The 20,912-nt window shown below is 41.6% G+C and overlaps 1 protein-coding gene across 3 annotated transcripts in view; it reads left to right on the top strand.

Annotated features, from left to right (window-relative positions):
- The window catches only part of kiaa1522 (uncharacterized protein KIAA1522 homolog), a 28,908-nt gene extending 8,384 nt beyond the window's left edge, over positions 1-20,524 (top strand). Inside the window, exons 2-8 of one of the 3 annotated variants that reach the window (XM_031896926.1) lie at positions 8,878-9,021; positions 9,117-9,166; positions 9,871-9,979; positions 13,576-13,692; positions 14,395-16,231; positions 16,364-17,595; positions 19,854-20,524. In XM_031896926.1, the coding sequence (XP_031752786.1) occupies positions 8,878-9,021; positions 9,117-9,166; positions 9,871-9,979; positions 13,576-13,692; positions 14,395-16,231; positions 16,364-17,595; positions 19,854-19,858 (3,494 nt within the window). In that variant the 3' untranslated portion in view covers positions 19,859-20,524. Of the gene's footprint in view, positions 1-8,877; positions 9,022-9,116; positions 9,167-9,870; positions 9,980-13,575; positions 13,693-14,195; positions 14,283-14,394; positions 17,596-19,853 lie in introns of those variants that run through there. The other 2 variants (XM_004911614.4, XM_031896927.1) reach the window with 2 other exon arrangements.
- Positions 20,525-20,912: the final 388 nt, after the last annotated feature.

The raw sequence follows: 20,912 nt of genomic DNA, 5'->3' as shown, positions 1-20,912 counted from the left end.
AAAGTGTCAGCAACTCTGTCTATGCTTTTTCTATTCACTTTTTGGATTCAGTTAATCCTAGGGTTGCTGATTCTCAGTTGAGCCAAAAGCTAGCAATTTGCAGTCTGCAACCACTAAATATAGAAAATAAATGTAAATTGCAAGAGTACTCAGAAAGAAAACTCTGAGTAAATTTACATCAATTAATTTTTTGAGGTTAAGTCCCTTAAGGAAGATAATTGTAAAATTACCAGTAGCAAAAGCAAATTATTATATTTAATATACAGCTGACATTCTGCAGCGCTGTATAGAGATTACACCTCAATTACCTCACTCTTACCCAGTAGAGATTAAAATCTAAGGTCCCTCCCGAATACACACACTACAGTCAATTTTATCCATTCTGTATGTTTATAGAGTGTTGGTAGAAACTGGAGTTCCCAGTAGAGAACTAAGCAAGCTTGTACAGAGCTTACAAACGCCTCACAAACAATTCCTTGGCTGGAATTGCATTTAGGACCACAAGTGCTGCAAGGCAGCAATGCTTACCAATGCTCTGCCATTGTTTCATAACATTGCCTATTGAATAGGCAATGTTGAATGGAAATAAAAAAAAAACACACAAATATGTTTATTAACAGTATATTATGGGGCAATTGTGTATATTTTTCAACTGCATGATTGTTTTTATGATGATTTATTTTATATACAGTTTCAAATATAAGGTGATTGTAATTACTGTAATATATTTTCATAAAAATAAATGTTCAATTTAGCATATTTGTGTTAATTACATTTAGGTGTGTCCGAAGGTACTTTAAACAGTTCCAGAGCAAGATATGCTGTAAATTCAGAATTACAGCAGATTCCTTTATATATATTTATTGACTTAACCCTGTAAGTGCTGTGTACCAAGAGTGAGCCCCTATTGGCAGGCTTACTGGCTCTCCTTGCTTGGGATTGCTCAGTTGTCCTCTAGAGCAGTGCTGTCCAACTTCTGCGGTGCCGAGGGACGGAATTTCTCTAGCATACATGGTGAAGGGCCACTAATGGAAGCCAGTTTTGGCCACTCCCCTTTTTGAACCACACCCACTTCAAACCACACCCATTTTATCAAAATGGTGGTAGTGCAGCAAAAACCCAAATGCTTGGTCCTCATTGCGGGGATATCAACAGTTATTCATATATGAAAGAATTATATTATGTCATATTAAGACACACCCTTAAATCCATATGCCTCCTCCTCCCCTGTGGATAGCACAGCAATCCCCAGCAACATAATTACACACCTTAGGGACCATTTAATGGCTGTTTCCAACTACTAACAAACTCCCAGAACAAACCCCTGCCAGGTTCACCTCTCACAGGCAGCATAGGGCAGGCAGAGTATGGCACACACAGACAGCACTCTGCCTCTCTTATTCTGCCTGTGTGTGCCATACTCTGCCTGCCCTATGCTGTCTGTGTGTTCCATACCCTCCCTGCCCTATACTGCCTATGTGCCATACTATGCCTACCCTAGTAGGCCAGGCACTACATACAATGTCTGAGGTGTGAACAGGTGAACAATGTGGGCGATTACAGCCTGAGCCTGAGGTGTGAACACTGCAGGGGGTGAACAATGCAGAAACTAAAAGGTGTTAAAACCACAGGGGATTACATGTTTAAACAATACAGGGAGATTACAGCCTGAATCTGAGGTGAGAACCATGCAGGGGGCCAGTTAATCTCAGTACTGATACCATTTAAATCTTACACAAAGGCGAAACCATCAAAGCAGCCAGACAGGTGGGGGGCCACACAGGGGGGGTTGCGGGCCGCCAGTTGGACAGCACTGCTCTAGAGGATTGGCTGCTGTAAATTGAAGTGGACTCATTCAACCTGTACAGCTTTGAACACTGCAGGCGCATTCAAGGATTTATGCTCATGGCAAATGTGGCCTCTACACTTGAATTAACGTATGTGGATTTCAGTGTGAAATGCATACTCACGTATTTCGGAACAGGTTATATCTTCTTTAAGTCTTAAAACTTGTACAGCATTAGATTAGATTAGATTAAACAGATTACAGATTTACATTAGAAAAAAAACTGGCTCCTTCCAAGCATAAAAATCTGCGAAATAATAGAAAATCCCTTTCCAATATACGTCTGTTAAAATGTTTCCTTGATTTTATTGAAGTAAATTTAATAGCCTTACCTTAGTGTATGCTTGAATTCCCAGTGGCGCTTGTGTGGACTACATTTTGCAGCCTAGACTGTTATAATAGCCTGATTCCTTTCACTCCCTTGTTGACAGCCAACTTTAGTTTCCATAGTGAATTGATGCCATTAGTACTAAGCATCTCTCTTCACCAGCAAGCTTCTAGCTCAGTCACAGGGCATGTCTGGGGAAGGTTTCTTGCTGTTGCCACTTCTGTTACCATTTGAAATCAAGAGAAAGCATTCACCCTCAATCTAATTCACAGCTCACTTAAATTTATTAAATATTTATTAAAGCACACATCGGTAAAGAAAATACTTGACTGTATTATATGTAGCACCAATTTAGACTTGGCTCTAGCGATGGAGCACCATACTTTAGCCTCTTTAAAGGACATGTAAACATGCATACATTTTCCTACCTTGTATATAAGTTGGGTATATCTCCCCCACCCACACCACACTGTTTGTACTGCATATATCCCCTCTGTTCGCCAGCACCATCACATTTTCCTAAAACAAATAGCAGCTTTCACCCAGTGGTAATTTTCCTCTCACCTATCTTCAGTGACATTTACATCTGCAAGAAGTGCATGTGCACTTTAAAGTTCATGCAATGAAGAATGCAGACGTACACAGGCAAAATTTACTTTGATTAAAAGTTATGCGAAAGCGAACGGTTTCCAGGCCAACCTCCAATCCGCTCTGCTATGTGTGCACACACTTAGGCAGTTGCCATAGTATTTAAGGCAGGCACACAGAGGAACGTATGAAAGTGGTTCCGCTTCTCCCAACCTGGCAGAAAAGCGTAGGGCTGAGAGAAGCTTATATACACTTCGTCTGATCTCACCCTAATGGTTAAGATGAGCTCAGGAGAGGAAGTTAAGAGAAAAAACAGAGTGCACAGCTAGAGCAGAGTTTCTATGGAAACCAGCATTGCCATCTCTTTATTGGCTGTTCCTCTTAACCAGAGTTGAGAAGAACTGAGCATGCTTAGTGAGCCAAGAACCAAAGTCAATTCCTAAGGGAGGTGGCTGAGTGGGTTACAGGAGGAGAAGGAATCCCAAGTGATTAAGGGGATGCTGCAGCCTTACTATTCACGTTTGAACAAGAGTGGCAGGTATTTAGGGTGAAGGCACACAGCTATTAGTAGCAGCTACTTTGTGGCTACTAAAATAGACAATGCTGATCATTTACTGATAACTCTCTCTCTGTGTGTTTTAGCAGCGGCAGTTTTCAGTATTGTCTATGGCAGGGCATTTTCTGGTGTTTAGTAGCTGCTACTAAGTAGCTCTGTGTGTCTTCACCCTTAAAGATTTCAAAGAGGCTGAGTGCTGATTTAATTTTTTTTTTTGGGGGGGGGGGGGGGTTACATGTCCTTTTAGATGGTTCCAGTGTTCCCTTCTAATTCCTTCTTGGCTGTGTGTGCAAAAGATGTGCACATTTTAAGCTTGTGTGTGCATTTTTAAAAAGTCTCTGCTAAGGCCAGAATAAATATAACATTTTGTAGAAAAACTTGCCTGCACAGACCTCTGACCCATGTGACATTGCTCTTAGAAATAAGCACAATTTTTACTGCTAGGTAGGCTTCAGCTCAATAGCTTTTTTTTTTTTTTTTTTTTAAGTTTCATTTTTATTGTTTTTTTAACACAAAAATAGGGGGAAGGGGGAAGAGGAGCTCAATAGCTTTTTAAAGACAGATGGGCATATTTATTAAAGTGTGCAACCACTCAGATCATTGCTTTTGTCTTTTAACTTGTAGGTGACCATTCACATTTAATTGCTGATTGGTTGCTATGGGCAACATAATGTTAATGTTGGCTTACACACTATAATAAATATGCCCCCAAGAGTATCAGCGACCCTACCTGTCTATGTACTTTATACGCACTTAGTTACCCCTGGGTTTGCGGACTCACAGTAGAGCTAAAAGTCTGCTATTAGCAGACTTTAACAAGCGTGCCCTGTCTATAAATGTCTAAATAATAATCTGGAATGGTGTAAAAAAGTAGTTATTGTTCAGGCCCAAGGCTATCCTAATCACAAAGGTTAAAGTAATACTATAGACTCTGAAACTGGTGGTTAACTGGTACTCAGTGAGAGGCTTGCCATCAGTACTGTTTCTTTTGCCCAGGAACACTGACAGTAAAATGGTCACAATATCCACTAAAAGAATAAGGAAATGTAATATTTACAACATGATTGTGGTTATACTTTATCTAAGTGATGTTACACAAATGTATATACATGTGCTAAAAGAAAACTATACCACCAAACAATGTAGGTCTCTATAAAAATGTATTGCATAAACAAGCTCATATGTAAAACCCTAAATAAAACATTTTCATAAAAATTTATTTTTTTTAGTATGTGCTATTGGGTACTCCTAAATAAAAAATTGCCATTTTAAGAATTAAGGGTCACCTCATAGGATTCACAGTGCACAAAAACAAGCCAAGGCAAGGCTATGTCTTTAACTCCCACACTTATTCCTGTTACAGTTCGAGCTGCATTATTTCTGGTCATGTGATCTCTGAGGGAGCACACAGCCCATCACTAAATGGTGGCTCAAGCGAAAGGATGTAAAAAAGGATGTAAATGGGCAATATTTACTGATATATACATTTCAGTTTGGCAAGATTCGTTGAGGTTACTAAATATAAGCTAATCTGTTGGTTAAGTATTCATTAATTTATGTTGCAGGGCTTTACTGATTGCATGTAAATTAAATTGTAATCAAAGCAGCATTTCTAGCTGGATTTTCTAAATATGAATTTTCAAGGCAAGGTTAATGCCACACGATGCGTATGGCATAGATTTTCGGCAAGCACATTGACTTCATTTATTTTGCATGATTAAAAAATAAATAAATGCAGAGAGAAATACCAATTCTATGTATTTTGCACAAAAAAATGCATTAAAAAATGCCCACTGACTTTAATGCGTTTCACAAATGGAACAGATTGGCTTATTAGTGCCTTACAGTTGCCTTTGTTTCTTCATTTGCTGTGTAGTAGATTTTTTTATGTTAGAAGTATAAGCTGATCCGAGTATCTCAATGGGTCGGTACCCAAGAGTGCTATGTGATGGAATGCATATAAAATCTACCACACAGCAAATGTTCCATGTGTATGAGCATTTAGGGCACTCTCTTCAGCCATGAGTGAGTACTGCTGCATTTTAATGTACTCTTATGGACAGTGGGAATAGTGTTGCCACTATTGATGAGCAAAATTGCCACAAAAAATCTGCAAAACCACTGAAAGATCTGCAAAATGGCAATATTTTGCCAAATTCATTGAAGTTAATGAGTTTTTACTTGTGTATTTTTATAAATCCAAATGCAATGAAGTCAATGGGTGTTTTTCTCATGCCAAGTGCATTAAAGTCAATAGGCATTCCTTTCTCACACCAAATGCACAAGAGTCAATAGCCATTTTCTTCTCACGCCACATTGGCATCTTTTCTTGTTTTTTCATTCGAGCACAAAAAACCATGACAGCAGTTATGTGGAGACATGTTTAGAAATAAACCTCTATACAATCATGACACAGTACTTGCATGATAAGCCCATTATTTTACCTGATATTTATGAACGGTCAGTTTGCATCTCATTCTTGGGTGAGATGGGACCCCTTATGCAAAAAAAGCCCCAAGTTTGCTAGATAATAGATTCCATAAAATGCATATTGTAAGGCAGTTGTAATTAGAATGCTTACATGCATCACATGTTGCATTTTATCCTGGACAGAGTCAGTTTGTTTCATGGCTGTTGTATTCTAAAGGGAACACTTAACCATTTTTGTGACCACACCCCCTAAATACCACTCCCATTTTACAAAATTTGGCAGGTTATTTAATGTTTGAACACATTTCTGGGAGCTTGGGGTCTTGTTTTATGTGTTATTACAGTTTTTCTAATGAAGGTGAAATTGCCCTTTAAGCTGCAAGTCTCCGTTCCCCCAAAGAGTCCTGTTTAGCTTATTAGTTACAACTGTATCTAAGTGCAGGTATAGCTTGTTGAGTTTCTGGGCTGTCTGCTAAAAGCTACTTTTTAGGGCTCTGGCACACGGGGAGATTAGTCGCCCGCGACAAATCTCCCTTGTCACGGGCAACTAATCTCCCCGAACTACCATCCCACCGGCGAACATGTAAGTCGCCGGTGGGATGGTACATGCTGTGCAGGCAATTTCGGCAAATCTGCGAAGTTGCCTCGCGAGGCATTTTCGGCGATTTGCCGAAATCGCGCCGCCGCATGTGCCATCCCACCGGCGACTAACATGTTCGCCAGTGGGATGGCAGCTGATGGCTCTCTGATGGCAACTCGGGGAGATTAGTCGCCCGCGAACAGGGAGATTTGTCGCAGGCGACTAATCTCCCCGTGTGCCAGAGCCCTTAAATTAAGTTTGCAAGCACTGTATCTTTTTTAGCATTCAGTCCAGGTTCAGTGCAGATCAAAGGGAAATGAGCGACATTTCAGAAAGAATGCAGGACTGCAGGCTGAGCTGTCAAAATCGGGACTGTTCCGTGAAAATTGGGACAGTTGGGAAGTATGCTTAACAAATGAACAGACCATGCCTCAGTGTCTGTTTAAAAATGCACTCTTTAGGGCAGGCGTTATATAAATACTTCCTTTTTCAAATATTCTTTTAAAAGTGTAGATGGTTAAAGGCACACTTCAGGAGATTTTATCTTACAGATGTGCTGTTCCATCTAGAGGAACCCTAACCTAACCTACAGGTAAAGAATGTTTGAGGTGGCCCTAGTTAAAATACATTGTTACAGTGTTACATTTGTCTGTCTTTCTCTTGTTCAAATACTGATATGTGAAAATAGAAGCAAGCATTTGATCACAGGCTTTTTTGCATCCATATATTTCTGGTTTATGCAGTCAAATCAGCAAATTTTTAAAGCACATATCCCATGTTAACACTTGCCCATACAGAAGCCTAATTAAAGTCATACAATTAGCAAATTAAAAATGTGTGTGCATATGAGTGTACATTATACTTTAAAAAGGAATACAGATTTCCTCCTTTATAGTATATTCCTTGCATATTTAGTTGCTTTGGTATCCAGCGATATCCTGAGTCACAATGTTCTCTTATGTTCCTTGGCTTGTGACATAAAAGCCTTGTGCCCTACAGGCTGTGAGTCACTCATCGCATGTTTACAAATAGCTGCGGTTCGGTTTTCTAAAATGGCAGGTTGTAGACTGGTTTGATTAATTTAGTATATTAGCTTGTCATTCATTTACTGGCTTAAAGGACATGTAAACCCCACACACAAAAATTTAATCAGTGAACAGCCTCTTTGAAATCTTTCAATACCTGCCACACTGGTTGTCCAGAGGTTAAGGGCTGTTGCAGCCTTACTATTAGGGGAAATCGCCGAAAAAGCCTCACGAGGCAACTTCGGCGATTTCCCGAAATCGCGCCACCGTGTGTGCCATCCCACCGGCGACTTACATTGTCACCAGTGGGATGGCAACTGGCGGCAACTCGGGGAGATTAGTCGCCCGCGAACAGGGATTTTTGTCGCGTGCGACTAATCTCCCCGTGTGCCAGAGCCCTAATAGTAAGGCTGCAACATCCCCTTTATCACTTAAATTTGCTTCTCCTCCTGTAACCCACTCGGCCCCCTCCCTCAGGAATTTGCTTTGGCTGTTTGCTTGTGGGCATGCTCAGTTGTTCTAAACTCAGATTACTAAACACGCCCAACCAGTCTGGCAGTCAGTAAAGAGATGGCATTGCTGGTTCCCATAAAAACTCAGCTCTAGCTGTCTGCTTCAATTTTTTTCTACTAAGCTCAGCTTTACCATTACAGTGCTCAAACAAAGCAGAACTTTTATCAGAGACAGTTGTGCCTGTGTGAGCCTGTATTCTTGATGGAATGTATGCTGAATAAGTGTCTGTGTGTGCATGCTGTTTGCAAATTTAAATGTAACTGATTATGTATCGGAGGAAAAATGGCCACCAGGTGAAAGCTGCAATTTGCTTTAGGAAAATGTGATGGTGCTGGTAAATGGAGGGGATATATGCAGTACAAATAATGCCATTTGGGTGGGGGAGATGTGCCCAACTGATATACATTGTAGGCAAATGTTGGCTTTACATGTCTTTAAATTAAAGCTTCCATAGCTTTAACAGCCCCAGTACGAACTGGCTAACAAATATTGGGGCTGCATTTTCCTTGCTGATTTGAACAGAATGTTTGTTCAAAATTCACATCTTTCATAATTTATGAATCATCTCAGAACTTTGGGAAATGTAAATCATTAAGACTTAAGGTGGCCACACACGTGGCGATCTGCGATGGTCGCACAAAAGATCGTCAGACCCGCCACTAACCTTCAGGGCTGAAACAGCAGATAAGGAGGTAGAAACAATAGGATTTCTACCTCCTTCTGCCGATTCAGCCCTGACGGCAGATTTTGCTCAGGCGCCTTCTATGGCGCCCAATCAAAATCTTTTGACCTGGCCGATCAGCGAGTCGACCGATATCAGCAGCGTCCTGCTTTAACCTCTTAAGTTTCAAGATCTGCTTAGGTGCTTTTTCCTGACGTTCCTTTTTACTTATATCAGCATAGGGGTCATTTATTATGAGAAAGGCAATGTGCAAAATGCTAATATAATATTATGTATACTATAATATATAGCAGTGTCACCTCTGTGAATTATGATTATTTATCCTCCAGAACAAACAAAGCCCAGTAAGGAACCCAAGCCAAGCCCAGCAGAGGAACCTCTTGACAATGGCTTCTTTCCTAGAAAACGCACAGCCCTTGTGGAGGAGATTCACAACCAAGCTCAGGAGGGCCTTAAATCACTTCAGAGAAGAGGTATGTTTTTGCGGATACACATGCATTGATCGTTATTTTAATATATTGTTTTCAGCTTATGCCTCCTCAATAATCAATTATTTTACCTCTCTCAGAGAAGCAGCAGAACAAGCATCAGCCCCAAGAGGAGAACCAGAGCCCTTTGGTAAGTTAGTCACCAAAGGTCTGGAAATAGGGATTCTGCCTTCCTATATTTGTATATTTTTCCATATTAAAAATTATGCTTAATGCAAATGTTATTACTGGTCAGGTGGCTACCTACCCTATCTGTGGTTGATAACCCTGCATACACAGCACAGTCATTTTTTTTCTTTATTGGCCTGTGTATTGCTGCCTTAAGACTGTTGTGTAAGATGGAGGGAAGGGGTGTTAAACAGCCTTAATAAGTACAAAGCAGGAATGGAACACCTTTGATTGTTAAAGCCACAGACTGGTTTGTGAAGAAGCATTGTATCAGGGGATCAAGTATCAGGGGATAACCCTAATAATTCCAATCACAAATTGTACTTATTCATTGAGTCATATGGCTGATGCCTGGCCAGGTAGTCAGGCAACAGGAGACCAAGTGAATATCAAAGAAGAAGGTGTGCAGACGAGAACACATTTACTGGGCAATTATTAAGCCTCATTTGCCATTTTGGCTGACAAACTGCTAGTGTTTGATATGCTAGAGTCTTTGTTTTTGGACAACACTTAGTGATAATTGTCAAATCGGTTAATAACTTTTAATTTGCATGAAAACGTTAGCTTCTTTGTGGCCAACTTTATACTTTACTACTGTATTTATTATCTACTCCCTCACAAAATGGCAATGGCCAATTCCTGCTTATGTTTTTCACTTTTCTGCAGCCCCAACCAGACAGTACTGATAATGGCTTCCGTACACGATCTCTATCCTGTGCCACTGAGACCACTGACGATGCCATGACTGTTCGATCAGAAATGATTCAGCGCAAAGGTAAGGCAGTGGAGTTATTATTTGTGAATAGGCTAAATCAGTGCACATTGGAAAATGTGGAGAAACAGTGTTTAAAGGACATAACTGTTATGCATGAAGCCATTGTTCTAGCTAGAGACCCCTAAGCCCTATTGTAAAACTAAGCTTGGTACCAATTTTTGTTGCTCCTGTTCCCAGTCATCACTAGTTTCTTACATAAACAAAAAAATTAGAATTATTTGTTTTAACCTGAGAACATTTGTAAATTAGTTTAAGATAATGGTGTTACGAAAAATAGATTTAATTTAGAAAAAAGTTATTGTCACTTTTCTGTATGCATACCACTATACATGAAACTGTCTCCTTCCTTTTTCAGTGCACCCTTCCCACCACATTAAAACTCCTAGTTGCATTTTTGTAGTTAAGACTTACATCTAAATTGCTTGTGGGGGCATTATGATGTGATTCCTTTTGACACAAGTAGGAGAGGTAGTATAAACAGTTGTAGGAATTTATAACTTTCACATCATGGGGGAAAAAAAAACGTTTTTGTTCTGTAAGGCAGTGCTGTACTGGCGGCCTGCGGCAGTCTTCCTTTTCCTTTTTTGTGGGAAATCATTCCTTTTATGAAGTATTTTGTACAAAGGGTAAAGATAGTTACATAGTTACATAGGGTTGAAAAAAGACCATTGTCCATCAAGTTCAACCCATCCGAGTAAACCCAGCACACAACCTATACTAACCAATCTATACACTCGCATACATAAACTATATATACAACCAGTAATACTAACTGTAGATATTAGTATCACAATAGCCTTGGATATTCTGCTTGTCCAAAAACTCATCCAGGCCCCTCTTATAGGCATTAACAGAATCTGCCATTACCACATCACTAGGAAGGGCATTCCACAGCCTCACTGCCCTCACCGTGAAAAACCACCTACGCTGCTTCAAATGGAAGCTCTGTTCCTCTAATCTATAGGGGGGACCTCTGGTGCGCTGATTGTTTTTATGGGAAAAAAGAACATCCCCCAACTGCCTATAATCCCCTCTAATGTACTTGTACAGAGTAATCATGTCCCCTCGCAAGCGCCTCTTTTCCAGAGAAAACAACCCCAACCTCGACAGTCTAACCTCATAGCTTAAATCTTCCATCCCCTTTACCAGTTTAGTTGCACGTCTCTGCACTCTCTCCAGCTCATTAATATCCTTCTTAAGGACTGGAGCCCAAAACTGCACTTCATACTCAAGGTGAGGCCTTACCAGGGACCTATAAAGGGGCAAAATTATGTTCTCATCCCTGTTCTCATGCCCTTTTTTATACAAGACAGCACTTTATTTGCTGTAGTAGCCACAGAATGACACTGCCTGGAATTAGACAACTTGTGATCTACAAAAACCCCTAGATCCTTCTCCATTAAGGATGCCCCCAACACACTACCATTCAGTAGATAGTTCGCGTTTATATTATTTCTACCAAAGTGCATAACTTTGCACTTGTCAACATTGAACCTCATTTTCCAGTTTGCTGCCCAGTTTTCCAATTTTGTCAAATCGCTCTGCAAAGCGGCAGCATCCTGCATGGAACTTATAGTTTTGCACAATTTAGTGTCATCAGCAAAAATAGAAACAGTACTCTCTATGCCCACCTCCAGGTCATTAATAAACAAGTTAAAAAGCAAAGGACCAAGGACTGACCCCTGCGGTACTCCACTAACCACACTGGCCACTCTTTGTACTCTATCCTTCAGCCAGTTCTCTATCCAATTACAAATATTATGTTCTAGGCCAATATTCCTCAATCATTAACCTTCTGTGAGGTACAGTATCAAACGCTTTAGCAAAATCTAAGTAGATGACATTAACTGCCATTCCAGCATCAAGGTTCCTGCTCACCTCCTCATAAAAGGCAACTAAATTAGTCTGGCAAGATCTGTTACGCATAAAACCATGCTGCACAAACTAATAGTATTGTGAACTGCAATGTATTCAAGTATCCTATCCCTTATTACCCCTTCCAGAAGCTTTCCTACTACTGATGTCAGACTTACAGGCCTATAGTTTTCAGGCTGAGAACGAGATCCCTTTTTAAATAATGGCACCACATTAGCAATTCGCCAGTCTCTCGGCACCATGCCAAACCTCAACGAATCCTGAAAAATTATGTGAAGAGGCTTGGCAATCACAGCGCTCAGCTCATTTAATACCCTGGGATGAATCCCATCCGGCCCTGGACCTTTGTTTACCTTTACATGTTCAAGTCTCTTTTGAATTTCCTCCTGAGTGACCCACGCGTCAGTAGCTAAATTACTAGCACTGGGTATATTAAAAGGGAAGCCTTCATTAGGTGGCTCCTCAGATGTATAGACAGATGAAAAATAAGAGTTCAAAATTTCAGCTTTTTCCCCGTTCTCATCAACCAACGTACCCCCCCGTGATAATAAAGTTCCCACCCCTTCTTGCTTCATTTTTTTACTATTCACATAATTAAAAAATAATTTTGGATTCTTTTTACTCCTAGCTGCAATATCCCTTTCCATCTCTATTTTAGCTTGCTTGATAGCTTTTTTGCATGCTTTATTTGCTTCCTTGTACCTGATGAAAGTTTCCGCGGTCCCAGCTAACTTGAATGCTTTAAAAGCACGTTTTTTATTACCAACCTCGACCCTAACTCTTATATTCAGCCATAAAGGTTTTGCTTTGCGATGCCTCTCCTTGCTTAAAAAGGGGAATATACTGTTGTGTATACCTGCAAAGCAATGTTTTAAAGATGTTCCATTTTCCTTCTGTGTCTAACCCCATGAAAAGCCTTTCCCAGTTGACACATTGCAGAGATGCCCTTATACTGGCAAAGTCTGCACGTCTAAAATTGAGCGTTTTAGTAAGTCCCTTATAGAGCTGTCTCTGTAGCATTATCTCAAAGGAGACCATGTTGTGATCACTGTTCCCCAAATGCTCACCCACACAAATGTTAGAGATGAGTTCATTATTATTAGATATTACCAGGTCCAAAATAGAATCATTCCTAGTAGCAAATACTTTTGAAAAAATTAAACCCAACAGTTAGAAAACACAATGATTCTGAATAAAGTTAATAAAAAATACTTATCCCTTTTTTTTTGTTGAATTGAAAAAGCAGTTGATTCAGTCAGCCACCAGCCTGTTAGTAAGCCAGCTCACAGAGTGCCAGTGGTTCTATTTATACAGTCTGTTAAGGTGAACTAATCAAACCCCACCCCCTCAAACTGAGGGTAATTACAAAGGAATGTAACTCTGGCAAACCTGCTGTAAGCCTTATAGTTAACCAAACTTTGTAAATTGGCACCAAAAAGAGCAAATACTTTTGAAAAAATTAAACCCAACAGTTAGAAAACACAATGATTCTGAATAAAGTTAATAAAAAAAGCTGAAAATTAAAGAGAATATCTTTCAAGAGAAAGGCTCTTCGGTAAATGTAGTTACAGGGATAACCAAGACAGATTCATGGAAACTGTTTATGCAACAAGTTAAAAGGATAAAGGTAGAATGCACATACTGTGTGTGAATAACTATAACTATTTGGATTGTGCAGAATAATCAATAATAACCAAGCAGCCATACTGAATATCTTACAGGTTCAACTTTTAGACCTCATGACTCCCCCAGTGTCTTCTCAGGGAGACAAGGACGAAGGCGCAAGGAGAAAAGAGCCACTGTCATGGGAGTCCCACATCTCGTAGCTGCAGAACTGGGTATGTTTGTGAGTTACAGACAAGATAATGGCCAAATCCACCACTATTTTATGTTGAAGGGCTTGATCTGTCAGTGATAATTTCCTGTTTAATTGCATCAGTGCTCTAAGGCAAAATATAAAGGCAAGCTATAAAAAAAAGGAGGGGGTAGAACAGGCATTCATTTATTAATCAGCTTTACAAGAACATACAGTTTCACTTTTGCAGGCTGAAAAATTCTCCCTTCCACCTGCTTTCTTTCTAGTGAGTCAGATTACTGCAAGGGGGTTAGATAGATCTAATTCCACATAACTGAACATAATTTTTCCTTACGTAGCACTTGGTTGTTGTGCAAGGTCTAAAGTGTATCTTAACATAATCCAGTTAAAAAAAGAACAAGGAAAAAAAATAAGTTATATAGCTGTCAAGTAGTTCACAAGTCATCAGATTCTACCCCCAACTCCACTTATATCCTTTCTGCCTTCAAATTAGTCATGATATTCTATTCAGTTAATACTTTTCAGAATATCCTGCAGTAAGGACAACACAATTTACATGCTGGGCATGACTTGATGGAGCAATGCAGGGAAAGTTTTCAGAACTGCTCTCAGGTCAGTCAGTTATGATACAAGGTTTTGCTAATTTTAATCTTGCTATAGACACTTTGTTGGGTGATTTCTTTTTATACTGGGATTCAGCTAACACAGGTTTTTTCATGTGTAGGTTTGCAGTCTTCCGGTTTACCGGCACACCGTGGAATTCATGAACTTTTCCCTAAAGATGGACAGACAGCTGGAAAGCAGGCACCTATTGCTGGAATGAATGGCATTTCAAGAGCAGAGGATAATTTTGTGGTTATTCCAACGGTAGATGGTAACGCAACATCAACTCCACATGAAGGAGCTCATATCTCTTTAGCAGCTCTGGAGCAGACTGAGGCTAAATTGCAGCGACATATTGACAGGGTGTATAAGGATGACAGTTACATTGACTTGAAATCTGGCCCCAAAATATCCCCTCTGCTCCTTCGTCCAAAGTCTCTTGCTGTACCTGGGATGACTACTCATTCACCTCAGAGTGACATGAGTCCTGTCATGTGCATATCACCCCAGGCCACATACATGTCCAAGATCATTCCAAATGCTGTGCTGCCACCTATGGTGGATGTAGTGGCTTTGAGCCACTCCAGTGTCCGAACCTTAAGTCGCTGTAGCCTAGCCTCTGCCAGCCCGGCCTCTGTGCGTGGCTCACTCCACAGGGGAAGAGGCCAGTCCTTTTCAAGTGACACATGGAGTCGCTCACAGTCAACAGAGACTATTGTATCTGACTCTTCCACTATCTCCTCACATGGTGGGGTGCGGGAATCAAGTGAGAAACATGAGTCTCGACTTAGCACTGGGAGAGCATCACCAGCTCCCAGCACAGGCACCCAAGATGGCTCAGATTCCGCTAGCCTGTGCAGTGCTCGATCTTCCATTCGCAGTGTATCTCTGAGAAAGAGCAAGAAAGCTCCCACTCCCCCTAAGCGAACCTATTCTCTGCAACAGCAGAGGGAGATGGGGCTTCCTCCTAGGCCCGAGAGAAAACAGGCCCCTAAACCTACTGTTGCACGGGATCCTTGGGTGCCTAAAACAGAAGCAGCAATGTTAGACAATGAAGTGTTTTTACCAACCATGTATAGTGCAAAGCTAAGTTCACCAAGCCGGTCAGACAGGACTCTTTCTCCATCCAGTGGATACTCAAGTCAAAGTGGCACTCCTACATTGCCTCCCAAAGCCATGCTTGAATCCTCAGAATCTCCTGGTTCCCACAGGAGAACTCCTCCAAAACCAGAAAGAACAAGTTTGCTGAGAGCAAAGGAGGGATCATCAGTAAGCACTAACTCTTCTGCTGAAGCTACTTCTCCTATTTTGGCCAGCCCAGCCAGAGTTGGTACTTCAGTGGGAGAACAAGGGAGGCTAGGTTTAATACCTCCACATCCAATTGTGCCTGCTCCTTTATGCCCTCCTCCAAGCAAGATTAGTGGACTTGTGAACACACCGAGTGGCACACCAGATGCATCACCACCTCCTTCTCATCACCCCACACCACCACCTACCAGAAAATCTGACTCAGAAAGACAGAGTATGCTCATCTCTCAGAAAATCTTTGAACAAAGAGAAATTCTGTGGCCACCACCTCCTCCTGATGTCCCTGATTTACAAGATACGTCTATGGCAGATTTTCCTCCTCCTGAGGAGGAACTTTTCCTGCCCCCACCACCGTCACTGGACTCTGCATGTGATTCTCTACTAAATTCAGATAAAATATGTATTGTTTCATATAAAGAGGAGGCAAAAAGTTGCAGGGGGCCTTCTCAGTTACCTATTGAACACATGGACATTTCAGTTGCCGCAGAGGCCCAACCTGCTGCTCTCTCTTTTCTTGCTCCTGATTCTACATCTTCAACTCATTCCACAGAGCCTGTTCCTGTTTCTGTTTCTAAAGTTAATTCAGCAGATACTTCAACAATGTCTACACCTGTATCTGTGCCTCTTTCCATAGATCCATCGTCTGCCTTTGTGCCTACGCTCCCACAGCCCATTCCTGCCTCTGCAACAATTCCCACAGTATTTGCATCTGCCTCTGTGCCTCCTCTGACAGAGACCAAACCTGTGTCTGTGCCTCCTCTCGCAGAGACCACACCTGTGGCTGTGCCTCCTCTCACAGAGACCACACCTATGTCTGTCCCTCCTTTCACAGAGACCACACCTATGTCTGTCCCTCCTTTCACAGAGACCACACCTATGTCTGTCCCTCCTTTCACAGAGACCACACCTATGTCTGTCCCTCCTGTTACAGAGATCACACATGCTTCTGTGCCTCCTCTCATAGAGACCACACCTACTTCTGTGCTGCCTCTCCCAGAGACCACACCTTCTTTTGGAAAGCCTACACTTCTTGGGGTGCCAGCTATCACAGATGTTTTACATGCTCCTCTTGTGCCATCTGTAACTTATAAATCACATACTGTTGCCACACCATTAGTGCTAAACTGTGCCACCAGCACTGTGCCCACTACAGGATCAGATGTTGCTAAGGACTCATCTATATCCACAGTGGATCCAGCTATTTCCACAACTGCATCTAGAAGCACAGTTTCTATGGCTCCTGTGCCGTTATCACAAACCTCTAGATCATCCATCCCACTGGTGCCAGGTAGTCCCAGGCCCAAGCCAAGCACATGGAAGCCAGTGAGTGCCCCTTCGAAAAAGATTGCAGCTCCTAATCAGTCTGTTGCTGCTACACCAAAGGAGGATGCTAACTTGCCTATTGTGACCCCTTCTCTGCTACAGATGGTTCGACTGCGCTCTGTACAAGTCAGAGGTCCACAGGAGCACAAAAACCAGGCATTTTCTGGAGTCCCTGTACCGCAAAAACCTGTACGGAAATCACTCTCTCTGAGATCCCCACCTGGCTTTAATAGCCCTGCTGGGGAAAGCAATGTAGAAACCACAAAGCCACTACAGAAAATTGCAGAGCCTGAACAAACCCCCTCTGCACAAAGATCTCCTGCCTCTGCTGCCAGTTTTGTGTTTTCCCGGGGGTCAAAAAAGTTTGTGTTTGAGCCTCCAGCATCAGAAGAGGCTGAAGCATCACTGAAGAGAAACCTAGTGGCAGAACTTAAATCACAGGGCATACCACGGAGCCCAGAGGAGAAACCCCCGCTACAGAGAAAGCCAAGTAAAGTTCCTCCACCAGTAGCAAGAAAACCATCACTAGCAAAACCACGAACATCAACCAGCTCTGACATCTCGACAGGAGACAGCAATGGAAGTGCGTGTACACCCTGTGACACAAGACCAGCTCCACCAGCAACAGGGACAAATGCAGCTGAAACTCTGGCTGGCCATGAGCAGCAGCAACCCAGACCTGTGGAGCAAGGTAATATTATCTATTAAGAATATCTGCAATATATCTTAGAGCCCTGTGCTAATCCTGGCATGTCTCCATCACATAATTTTTCCAAGTACAGCTGAAGAATCTATTGTTGGTGTGGGATTTATTATCTGGAAACCCATTATCCATAAAGAGTTCAGTTTTGACCCATTTTCTTTTTCTCTGTAACAGTTAAACAGAGCTTTTTACTTCACAGTAACAAAACTAGCATATTCCTGTATCTACGTTGGTAGCTAATTACATTTTTGTGGCTAATAACATTTAAAACATGGATTGAAGCTAGCTTATTAACAATTACAAGGTGCTGTTTTCTTTTTTCAGAGAAAATGCAAATGAATACAAAATGAAGAATTGTTTGTTTCAAAAGGCAACTAAAGGAGATAGTAGCTGTCTAAGTGAGGACCGCATCAATGAGCCAATGCGGCCCTTGATTGACAGGAAAGTCAAGCCTGCCTGAGCATCATCTAGCCATTTTGCGGCCAGATATCGGTTGGGGAGGCCTATATATACTAGCAAATAAGCTGCCAAATCGGTCTCAATGACCCAAATCAGTAGCTTAAATCTGCTTGTGTATGGCCACATAAAGAAACCGCATTTGGCATATTTAAGAGCTTTTTAGATAATAGGTTTCCAGATAAAAGGCTATGACACATGGAGCTACTTATAGCCAGCTACTACTAGTTGCGGCTACAAATCGCAAGTAAATACCCTGCCATAAACAATACTTAGAATTGACGCTGCTAAAACACACATAAAGACAATATTGTAGATACAAAGTATTGTCTATTTAGTAGTTCGATGTGTCATTGCCCTAAGGCCAGAGTCACACACGGTGGATCATCCGCTTTTCTCAGGCTATGTTATCTACGCAACCTGAGAAAGGCGGATCTGCTCTCACAGCTCTGTGCAGCTGCCTAGCATCACCATGCATTCAGCTATACAGAACAGATATTGGCCCACAAATGCATGGTTTTGCATTTTGTGGGCCAACTTCCACTCCGTGTAGTTGCACCCAGGCCAATGGTATATCTGTCAGTGCAGCTGCACGGAGCTACAAGAGGGGATCTGCAGTTCTTGTGCAGTGTAGATAACACAAGCTGAGAAAAGCAAATGATCCACCGTGTGACTTTGCTGTAATGCTATGCCTTGCTATGACTGAGAAACAACCCCTCCACTCATATGTTTTGTGTCTGCCGCCAAAGCCACTGCATCAGCATAGAGCAGATTTTGATGTCAACATGCACCTGAGTTTCTGGGTCTGCAGTGGCTGCGGGTACAGACACACAACTGAGCCAAGCAGATGAGCTAATTCTCTGTGTGGCATTGTAAATCTCCTCTTTGTTCTGTTGTACTATGTGCATGTTTTTCTGACACAGGAGCTGCTTTACTAACATAGGTGTAACCAAAGAGCACTTTCTTTAAGGCTTAAGCTGCTGATTTGACCCCTTCAGACTGAGTCAACTGCTTATCTGCCTGTCTGTGGGGCCCTCCAATGGGCCTGCCTGATATCTGGCTGAAAATCTGGTAGATATTGATCAGGCAGGTTTAAAAAAACTTGTCAGTATGAGGAACACATTGGCTCATCAATGTGGTCCTCAGTTGGTCCTTGCAGTTCCCATTGTTGTGATCTGAGGACCAAATGTTTAGATCAGCACAATATTGCCCACCTCATATTAGAGAAAGCGCTCGTTTGGTGACCTCGACAAACAAACAGATATTTCATTGGTATGGCTAGCTTTAAGATAAGCTGCCAAATTGGTCTAAAGGACTCAAATCAGCAGCTTAAGGGCTCTGGCACACGGGGGAGATTAGTCGCCCGCGACAATACTGAGAACATGTAAGTCGCCGGTGGGATTGCAGACGCGGCGGCGCGATTTCGCGCAAATCGAAATTGCCCCGCCGCGTCTGCCATCCCGCCGGCGACTTGCATGTTCGCCGGTGGGATGGCAGGGGTAGGCAACTCGGGGAGATTAGTCGCCCGCGAACAGGGAGTTTTATCGCGGGCGACTAATCTCCCCCGTGTGCCAGAGCCCTTAATCTGCCCGTGTATGGCCACCTGTACTTTTTGGTAGAAAAGAAATGAGAAAACCTAACCAATGATTAATTAACTGATATCTAGTATAGTTTACATAATTGCTACAGTTTAATGCTTGAGCTCCATTAACTCTTCCTACTGTGCTGCCTGTATTTTCTTCTAATAGAGATACAACTAATTGATAGAAATTCTTTTATTTCCTCTTCAGAATGATCCATTGTGAGAAATACTTAAGGTGATGCAGCCTCAGGGATGCCTCTGCTGAACACCTTCTACTACCGGAATCACGAGATTTGCCTTAATTTCTTATTAGCTGTGGTATTTATGCAAAAAGAGGTGTTAGTTTTTACTTTATTGAATCTTTACTGGAATATCTGCTTAAATTTAAAAGGATGGAATTATTTTAATAAGAAGAACCTTGCTTCTTCTTTCTGACTTCATGGATAGTCTTGCATCCATTTAGGGGGATATTGCCTAGCAACCTGCAGCCTTAACCAGAGCTTGATGTGTAAACCTTATTTGTAAATTTTACAGGTACTTTATTCAGGCTTTAGCTGCTGGTGCAGCCACAGCCTTTCTGCCAGACCACAAGCATTATAAACTCTTATGCTGCACTCAGTGTGTAATTAAAAAGAATTGTCCTGCTCCCAGTTGCAGCAGCCAGAGAATCATAAAAATGCTGATGTTCTGATTAAAATTTGCACAAGCTACTGTAAATCAACACACTTTCTTAAGATGCTGCACCTTTTATTATTTTCATTTTAATCCTGTGGATCCTGAAATGTAACGCTTTTAGGAATAACTTTTAAGAAAACTTGATTTTAAGCCTGCACACTACTGAAAGGGTTGGGGCCAATGGGTAAAAAATGTACTTAGTGTTAAAAAATACAAAAAAGGGGGTTATTTTCTGATCTTAAAATTAAGATTCATGTCATGCCTTTATATAGTCTACATACTTGTAAAAACTAATACTTACCACGGAATTAGGCTAGAAATGCTACACTTGAGAGTTTTGAGCTTCTGTACCAGCCCATATCATAATACTGACCAACTGTGCCCCCCAGTAGCTTCCCATCTTTGTGCCTGCTGATGACATGTTCTGGGCAGCTGTCAGTAAAATATACCTACAATATAAATGATGATACAAGACTGATTGGTAATTAACTCTTACTTTAAGGGCTCTGGCACACGAGGAGATTTGTTGCCTGCGTTTTTTCCCCCAGGCGCTTTGGCGACAAGTCGCCACGACAATACACACGAAGAGATT

The sequence above is a fragment of the Xenopus tropicalis genome, chromosome 2 (assembly GCF_000004195.4).
Source record: "Xenopus tropicalis strain Nigerian chromosome 2, UCB_Xtro_10.0, whole genome shotgun sequence".
NCBI classification, from domain to species: Eukaryota; Metazoa; Chordata; class Amphibia; order Anura; family Pipidae; genus Xenopus; species Xenopus tropicalis.
This window is presented reverse-complemented; position numbering and strand designations above follow the sequence as displayed.